At 56.7% G+C, this 9,395-nt stretch overlaps 2 protein-coding genes across 2 annotated transcripts in view; one reads left to right on the plus strand and one right to left on the minus strand.

Moving 5' to 3' along the window:
- Positions 1-801, minus strand: part of VOLCADRAFT_81829 (uncharacterized protein) — a 1,846-nt gene extending 1,045 nt beyond the window's left edge. Inside the window, exons 1-2 of the mRNA XM_002952391.1 lie at positions 711-801; positions 315-555 (exon numbers count right to left, since the gene is read on the minus strand). Of these exons, the coding sequence (XP_002952437.1) occupies positions 315-555; positions 711-794 (325 nt within the window). The 5' untranslated portion in view covers positions 795-801. The remainder of the gene's footprint in view (positions 1-314; positions 556-710) is intronic.
- A 738-nt stretch (positions 802-1,539) lies between these two features.
- Positions 1,540-7,265, plus strand: VOLCADRAFT_93039 (uncharacterized protein; the record flags this gene model as incomplete). The annotated part of the gene is made up of 12 exons (XM_002952315.1): positions 1,540-1,608; positions 1,976-2,054; positions 2,173-2,195; positions 3,567-3,679; positions 4,522-4,714; positions 4,877-4,975; positions 5,110-5,154; positions 5,452-5,561; positions 5,748-5,883; positions 6,260-6,384; positions 6,723-6,822; positions 7,134-7,265. 12 exons carry the CDS (start codon positions 1,540-1,542, stop codon positions 7,263-7,265), a joined length of 1,224 nt encoding a protein of 407 aa, XP_002952361.1.
- Positions 7,266-9,395: the final 2,130 nt, after the last annotated feature.

The following is a 9,395-nucleotide window of genomic DNA, read 5'->3' on the forward strand; positions in this document are numbered from 1 at the left end:
ANGNGGGGGGGTGAGCGAGAAGGGGGCCCCAGGGAGGGGACAGGGGACGTGATGGAGGGAGGGTTGAGCAAAGTGGTGGAAGATGGAGTAATGGAGAGAATGATGAGTTTCATGGGGACAGTGAGGTGGATATGTGAATGGATGTGGAGAGGGAGGCGAGGAAAGCGGGGAGAGGGGCCGAACGCGAGGATCACAACCCGCTCTGAACACGCACCGGTAAACACCAATAACAACCAAATCCAACATAACCTGGTCCAAGCCTCCGGGTGGCCAGGTGGCCAAGATCTGACATGCGCCTTTGTTGCAAAACTTACCAACGCGTTTCCCGCGGTAAGCCTTGTCCACTACAAGCATGGCGACGTAGCCGCGCATCCGCTCTCTGTGCAAGTCCATCTTGCACACGACCGTGCCGAATGGCTTGTCCCCATCATAGGAGATAAAGCAAAGGTGGGGCCACTGATGCAAGAAGTAACGATATGTAAAAATGGAGTATGGCTCGCTGAGCTCCTTATCCACGAGGTCCATGACGATGGGCAAGTCATTCTCGTCCGTGTACTGAATGAGTAGAAAGTGAAAAGGAGGCTCCAAAGCAAGTAAGTCATTGTTAACAATTAATATAACTGATTATGGCCGCCGTCGGTCCACAATGTCCCTCATGATAAGCTTATATAAGAGCTGAGGCATCATTGTTCCCATAAAGCATAACTGACCTGGACGTAGCGAATGCTGCTGCCAGATGCTTCCGTGCCGCTTTGTATCCGTTCAGAGGCTCCATCTGCTAATGGATCAGCCATATCTAATAGTCGGGAAGATCATAAGCTAATTTCCAACAGCTCAATAACACCAACAGGCAAGGGTTCTGTGGGAGGGGTGTTGAGTGCACTGCTTCCGAAACCACATGACACATACGATTTGCGTCAACTATTCGCCGGTCCGCTGGGGTATCTAATATTACAAAAACATGGAGTGTTTAATTTTGGATTATCTCAGATAGGTTAACCTACTTGCAAAGGTTGTCCATGTGGCCAACGACGCCCCGTGTAACAGGTAAAACGCTTCCGGTCGCGCAACAACACGAACGCAGGAGCTCAAAAGCGGTATGGCAAACGTAAAATATAATCCAGCCAATAGAACCATTGTCAACAGTCACACAAGACTTCGTCGACGACGTCGTCTCGTTGTCCATGTCCGAAATGACTTTGGCATGTAGGCATTGACAATTAAGCCACATTTTCAACGCCAGACTTGCCATAATAAGCAAAAACATAAGTTAGTCTTTGGGAAATAGTTGACGTATGCCCTGCATGCGTCATCTGGTTTCGGAACCATTCCCGCATGCCCCAGAGCTCCTACCAGTTGACCCTTTAAGACATATAACATCCAACACATCGATCTGCCTTAATCTGCAAAAGATATATATTGAACTGAAACACCCTAAGTTTTCTCCTCGGACAGCCGGCGAGTTCTAGCTTGGGGACCTTACCTTTCCAAAAAGTAGGTTCAAACCTCCACCAGCGTCCGAAGCGCTGACGAGACGGGATGTATTATCGCCGCGCTCAGCTACCAGCGGGAGGCGGCGTAGCCGCAGCCGCGACCCAGTTTGGCCCGGTGAGCTGTTTGGACAGAATTCGCGATGAGCTCATACCCCGCCTGAAGGCCGTTTTAAGAGCCAACATAGATTAAGAATCATCACCACACGAAGTAGATACTCCTGATGATACCTCCGATTGGATATTCACATTGGATACTCACTTTTGCTAGTTTCGCTCGCCCAGCCTGCGGTGCGCGCTGCGCTGCAAGGTCGCTTTGGACCTGCTCCAGATTTGATATATTGGTCGAATTATTATTCTCTTTCCTCTTAAAATAAATCAATTGACTCTGCAACTTTGTCGTTGTCATCGTTGTCGTCGTCGTTGTCGCGCGATTTACGCGGGTCCCGGCTTTTGTTGCCCTCACCTCACACGACCGTCCGTAGGTCCGAACAGACTTTCGCCAGCGGTGCGCAAAGCTGCTGGTTGCCTCACTGCCCATCCTGTTCGCTCTGGCCTCATTTGGTGAGCCCGGATCTGGATCCGGATCCAGATCCAGATCCAAATCCAGGGGGGTATGATAATCAGGGGGTTAAAGTCCCAGGGCGCGCCTGGCTTAACAGGTCCGTCGGCCCACCCCCAGCCCAGGCAGCCAACCAGGAGCTGGTAAGAACCTATCTGCCTGACTTCGCCGTGCGAGCGGTTACCATCTAAAATCGACCTCAACGAACAAATGGACACCGGTTGATTTACTACTGCTACTGCTGTTGCTTCTGAATGTATCCTGCAAACTGCCCCCCTCCCGCACCCCACCTGTTCACCCATCGACCCACCTTGTAACACAGCAAAGGCGTAACCCGGGATGCTCAGATTGGCATTTGCGTCGTTACATTGCCCCCCACTTAGCAATGGACGTCCTCGGCCATTATTTCGAGCACAGGAGCCATCCCACCTCGCGCCAGTGCGCTGGTTTATCCATTACACCATGAAATCGCCAATTTGCGACTTGCTGGTTGCCAGAATCGAACCGCCGACCCGAAGTTTGTTACGGAAGTCGTGCAGTCCCGTCTCGATACCATTGTAACACAGCAAAGGCGTAACCCGGGATGCTCAGATTGGCATTTGCGTCGTTACACACCTGCCCCGTCTCCCGCCCTCCCTCCTGGTTCGTCCCCCCCTCCGCCTTGCCTATCGTACCTCCTAACCTAACCTAATTGTTTTCTCCCCACCCGCCCGGTGCGTCCTGTGCGTGTGCGTGTGCGTGTGCGTGTGCGTGTGCGTGTGTGTGTGTGTGTGTGTGTGTGTGTGTGTGTGTGTGTGTGTGTGTGTGTGTCGACAGGTCCCTCTTCCGAGCTGCTTACCGGAGTGCCCCACAGTCAGGGGCATCCCGTCACTGCCGTACCGGTATGACTCGCTCGTACATGGGGGCCGGGAGAAGGGGGAAGGGCTGGCCGGGGTTGGTGGACAGAGTGATAGACTGGACGGAGGCTGGCGGGTTTTAGGGTTTTGGGTCACAACCTGCCAGCCTGTGACTATCCCAACGACCAACGAACAGCATGCCTAACGGCCATTGCAGGAGGAGGCCCGGCGGCACCTATCTCTGGCGCTTGACCGTACGGCAGACGCATGGACAAGACTGCCGTACCCGGACATGAGCATCTCCGTACACCCGAAGGGTTTGCAAACCCAACCTTCCGACCAAAGCCAGGTTGAGCCACCGCCGCCGCCGCCGCCGCCACCGCCGCCGCCGGAAGACTTCGGCATTCGTCTTACGCGGCGCCGCCGACAGCGGCATCGACAGCAGCAGCAGCAGCAGCAGCAGCAGCAGCCGGAGGGGGTGCCCAAGGAAGCAGGGCCGGCGGCGGCGGCGGCGGCGGCGGTGGAGCCGCCTCCTGACCTGCAGTCGTGCAGCATCGCCGCTCTGGTGGATCCTGTCGTACATGTACGTATAGCCCCTTCATCGGTATCATCACTTGTTGCATGTGTGGTTTCTCCGTATCGCGTGCTCACCACTCCTTCCCGTCGTACGTCGTACAGGTACTCCGAGCACACTCCGCGGCCATCGAGCGGGACCTGCAGCACAATGCTGAGCTTCAAGAGCGGGCCAAGGAAGCCGTACAGCCTGTACGGCAGCACCTGGCGGAGATACGGTGGGCGGGCGGTACAATACCTCGGTTTCGCTCCTCTCTTTTCGTATTCTTGTGTACGGCGACATATTCAGTTCGATTTCAGGGTAGGGGGGTAGGGGGGGATGGCCCCCTCCTAAGAAATTCAAACACGGACAGACACACGTGTTGCAACACGGGCTCGCCAGTGTCCCCTAGTGTGTTGCATGCAGCGTCTGGGTATCAGGGTTCGACACCCCGTACGGGGCCCGTAAGTTTTTGGCCTTTTTTCGGTATCCCCGTAAGGGCCCGTAGGACTTCACGGTGGCCCCCGTAAGGATTTTAAGGATTTATAAGAGGCCGTACGGGGCCCGTAAAGTCCCCCGTAGGGGAGAGGACGGACCGATTGCCGACTGCCGTGCAAGGTTGTAGTACCCTTTGGCGGCCAAGGCGCTTGGCTTTCGCTGAGTGTGCCGTGTCCCCGAGTGTAATGGTTCACGAGAAAATAACGAAAATAACGATTTACAGAGCAAAAAAATGCAAAGCGTCACTTTCCACAGCGTTTCAGCCAAGGACAGTGCTCCCGTAAAGGTTTTGCGGGGTTACGGGGGCCCCCGTAAGGTTTTCGGCCGGTACAGGAGCCTGGCACGGGGGCCCCTCCGTAAGGAAAATTTGGGAGGTACGGGGGAGCCCGCAAGTTTCAGGAAGGTCAGTGTCGAACCCTGCTGGGTATGTGCCCTTCAGCTCTTCGGCTTCTTTGCTTACAGACACAGACATAGCTCGGTAGCCCGCCCGCCGTTACCGGTAACAACAACGACAACGACAAGCAGCACGGGCATGAGCCAATGCTCCGTCGGGTGGGCCGTGTGTGGGTATGTGTCGTACAGGGAGCAGCTGCGGGATCTCGATGAGAAGCGCCTGGCGGCGGCAAGCCGTGGCGAGTACGGCACTGCCGCGACGCTGCGGTCACGCATGGACGAGCTTGCCGTACAAGCTGCCGCTCTGGAGGCCAAGAGCCAGGAGATACAGGACCAGATCGACGGCATAGCTGAGGTCGAGAGCGCTGTACGGCAGAAGCAAGTACGTAGTCTCCGGCACATGTACGTTTGCCGCACATAATGTCTATTTTTCTTTTTTAGACCTTTACGTTAGCCTTCTTTAATTTTTCATTTTCTTTGTTTCCGGATTTGTGCAGCTCGCGCACCCCCCCCTCACCCCCTCCCTCACCCCCCCTCGGGCCAGGCAAGCCAGCTGTTGTGGCTGAGCAGCGAGCTACGAGCTCTGTCGGCGGCGGCCGAGGGAACCATTCGGCGGCTGCAGGGGGAGCTCGCCGGGCTCCGGGTGGGAGGGGGGGAAGGGGGGGGAGGGGGGGAAGGGGGGGAAGGGCCCCGACGGTGCTGGAAACGTGATAAGAGTTGGTAAAAAAACTGATTTCCGCTACTGCTAACCGCTACTGACGTATTGCCGTACTGTAGATGCGCTTGGATACAGCCACGGAGGCCCGAGCCACTCTTGGCAAGGTGAGTGGGTCCCCCGGGGGTGGGGTGTGTGCGGGGGGGAGGTAAACAGGGTTTTAGATCGGGCGGGTTTTGGGGGTTTCAGCCCCACGCGTCCTGTCTCCCCGGGATCACTGTCTCCCAGTTGTGCTCCGGGCGCTTGGTGATTCATAACATCATGTTGTCTTCACTCCTGCCTGTTAGTCGGTCTGTCGGAATATCAGTCTGTACGACTGTATCCGTATCCATCTACCTGCCTGACACTGTGTACGGCATATCCAACCCGCACGGCCCCCTCCTCCTCCCCCCCCGCCCGTCCAGGCTCTCTCATCCCGGGTCCAGAGTGCGGAGGTGAGGGGGGAGCTCAGGAGTCTGGCGGAGGAGGTACGGCAGGTGGAGCTGCTGGCGGAGGAGGAAGTACGGCAGGACAGGTTTGAAGGAGGGTTTCGGGGTTCGTCGAGGGCAGGGGCAGGGGCAGGGGCAGGCATGTTTGATGCAGCAATATGTTGGCATGTCAATGTACCTCACCACCTTAGCTCTACCTTTCCAGTCATCAGTCACCGCTGCCCCCCCACCCCCTCCTCAACAACCAAACCCCGTCATGCTCCTAAACTCAGACTCGCCAATCGCGCGGTGCTGTCTGACTCCGCCTCCCTGGCCGCCAACCTCACCGCGGCCGACTCCCTCGCCAGCGCCGCCAGTCTGGAGATGGCCCTGCTGCGGCGGCAGATGGAGATGGCGCTGCAGATGCAGGTACGGGGGGGTGTGTAGTGGGGGGGGATGAGGGTCGCGGTGGTGGTGGTGGTGAGGGTGGGGGTTGGATTCCCCCGGAGGGGAGGGACAATGGGCCGCGTGTTCTGGCACGTTTGCGTGTATGTGTGTGTGTGTATATACAAACACGTCTAAGACACCAGGAGGCGGGGGGAGGATGTGTCTGGCCGGGGAAGGGGAGGCTACGGGAGGGCATGGTAGCCCCGGGCATGGTAGCGTACTCCGTACACCCTCCTTCCCGCCCCCCTTCTTCCCCTCGATCGATTTTCCTCGAACCCTGGACCGCACTCGTCACCCCCCGCCCGGCCCAACCGGCAAACCCACACGCCCCCACCTAACGCCCCTCCTGCCCGGCCAGGACTACGACCACGCCGCGCGGTTATCAGTCGCCCTCGGGGACCTCCGAGAGGCGCGGGAGGAAAGCGCGGAGAGCAGGGAGACGCTGGAGAAGCTCATGGCGGCACATGAAGCGGTTGTACGGCAGTGAGTCATTGTTATTACTGGTGTGTACGGCATCCTCTCCCGCCCTTTCACCACCTTCTCTCTCCGGGGGATGGCACGTTTTCTTTTTGGTTTTGATTTTGGTCGACGTGCCAGTGACGACGTGGTGACATGAAATGTGTGTATATTTGCCGTACATATGCCGTACATCGAACGCACGCAAGCACACAGGACTGTTCCGTCACAGCCGTCACCGCCACCGTCACCGTCACCGTCACCTAGGGCGCCCAGCTCGCCATTCATCCATTCTTTTCTGAGGCCTCCTCCTCCATTTTATGCCCCCCCCCCGCCCTCCCCACCACCTTCCGCCACCCGGGAAGGCGGCTTTCGGACTACAAGCACCACATGACAAGGCTTGAACGCGCGTCTGAGCTTGTACGACATGTACGGGACCTCCGCGACATGTACGGGAATGGCGAGGTGCGTGATGGCTTGTTCCCGGGTGCCCCTCCTATTCCTAATTCAATCATCGCTAGCGATTACGAACCCTCGCCATTTCCGCCGCCGCCGGGAAGGCTGAGCTTAAATCCTCCTACCCTGCCCTACATCATTTACCTACCTGAACCGTACGTAATGCCGTACCGATGCCGTATCCGCTGCCTTATCGTGCATCCCACTGCTCACCCTAAACCCCTAACCATCCCAACGGACGCGTCTTCCGTCCTATCCATATGGCCACACAGACACATACACACATACATACTACATACATACATCCGCACGCGCTGCAGGTTGACGACCGGGAGGCTCTGTCCCTGGCGGCCCGGCTGTCCGCGGCTGTGGAGGAGGTCCGGGTTTCGGAGCCCCCCCGGCTGATGAAGCGCGAGGCGGCGGAGGCGGTGGTGAGGGAGGTGCTGTCCTAGGGTTTACGGGGGGGATGGGAGAGGAGGGGGTAGGGGGACCTGCGGGAGGGGTAGGGGGAGCGGGGGAGGGGGTTTAGGGGGGGAGGGAAGGGAACATAGCCAGATCCGCGGAGGGGTGTGGCGGGCAGCTGCAATCTGCAAGCTGTGGCGGAGGCGGCCGCTGCTTCCACCTAGTCAGTGCAGAGGAGTAGGTGCCGGAGGCAAAACACACACGGGCTGTCTGCCACCAGGGGGGGTGGGGCCGGCAGAGAGGAGGTCGGAGAAGGACTGTGTAGGTGAGGAGGGTGAGGAGCGATTCACTTGTCATGTGTTAGGAACACGCACGCGAAGCCCGCATGCATGCCACACACACACACACGGTACGGGGGTGTATGCGCACACGGGATGGTACGGGTATTAGGGAAGAGATCACCTCTGCCGTACTCCATTACCGCGGGTCGGGTGAGGCTCGCTCGACCCTCACGTCGTGTGTGTATTGCGGCGGGAAGAGGGGATGGGGGAAGGGGGACGTGGGGCCCGGTACGGCGACCAGCGGATTGCATAAGGTCGTTTTTTGAACTTGTATGGTTGACTTAGGGTTGGTGAAAGCGTTGCTGAATAAAAAAAGTTGTTTTTGTCGATTTGTTGTGTTGGCTGCTGCTTAGGGAATGGCGAAAAACATTTTGGTTGGGGGCATCGGGGTCGTGAGGACATTCCTTCGTACTGGGGCGGGTTGGATACAGTGATTGATTGTACGGAGTCTGTGTGTGTATGTGTATGCATGTGTGTGTATGCATGTGTGTGTATGCATGTGTGTGTATGCATGTGTGTGTATGTATGTGTGTGTACGTGCGCAAAAGTGTGGGAGTTGGGATGGGCGATTGCTACGAAGGGGAGAAAGCTGGGTTTCCCCCCGTGGACGTGTTGGTCGTGGAGGATGAACAGGACTGGAGTGGGAGAGGGGGGTGGGAAATGCGACTATGCGGGTGCAGCTGCGCGCCTGTTTAAGGATTGTTACAGGGCTGTTGTAAGTTTTTATCATCACATTGTGGAAGCATCGGACTTCTCAGTTTCTCGTTATGACGGACATGCGTACATATGTAATGAGCAGTGCTGCAACACTACATACACTCGCCACCATCACCACAACCGCCGCCACCACCAATAAGACAACGACAACTTCATTATCGAGTTATTGAGTAAAAGCCAATAATAAAACACAGCACTAGACACAAAACACATACACCAAAACCGACTCAAGAAACCACCTCCATGAAATGATAGGACACAATCACCGCCGCAATCACCCCACCACTACCACAACAGTGTGTCTGTATGTCTGTATGTGTGCGCCTCTATGTGTGCGTCTGTATGCATATGTATACGTCCTCTTTCATGAACCTGAGCCGCGATACGGGACGAGCCGAAGCGGTGCACAACTACCTGCACCTGTAACCTGCAACTGTAACAAAGCTCGGCAGTTTGCACAGCGAGATACGACGATACATTATCCAACGATAGTTTTGGTATTCATAAGTACCGTTTGGTATTGGAAGTTTATAAATATTCTTAGGTGTACCGTCGTTACGGATGATGACCGTTGGCCCGGTGCGCCAAGGGCTGCCTGAGGGGTGTTACAATCCCCCTCCCCCTGATTGCGAACCCGTCCTCGGGGCGCCGTGAGTGAGGTGGATGTAGAGGGTAGGGGCACACCTTATGCGTGCAGTTTCCCATGGTCTGTGCGGACTGCCTCTGGGCATCGTTGATTGCAGTTCTTTGCAGACTCCAAGAAGTCGTACTCGTGGCCCAGTACTCGTGGCCACCAGACGATGTGATGAAGTGCACGCGGGTGCACAACAAATGAACTGACGTGCACGCGGGTGCAGGGCTTGAGGACCAAAGTGCACGCAGGCGCTGCTAACTGACAGCTCCTCCTGTGCGGCAGGGGACAGGGGGAGGTGGGATCCCCAGGTCTTTAGTATCCTGATGAGCTTGCTCAGCACACTGGTTCACAGCCGGGACCAGGGTCCAAAGGGTATAAGCCACGCCATAGAAGGCGAAGGCCCAATAAAAGCGCACGAGGATGTGTTCATCATTTCCTAAAATGACAATTGTTGAGTCCTCGTTAGATGTAGGCAGTGTAACGGTGAA

The sequence above is a fragment of the Volvox carteri genome (genome assembly GCF_000143455.1).
Source record: "Volvox carteri f. nagariensis unplaced genomic scaffold VOLCAscaffold_29, whole genome shotgun sequence".
Classification (NCBI taxonomy): domain Eukaryota; kingdom Viridiplantae; phylum Chlorophyta; class Chlorophyceae; order Chlamydomonadales; family Volvocaceae; genus Volvox; species Volvox carteri.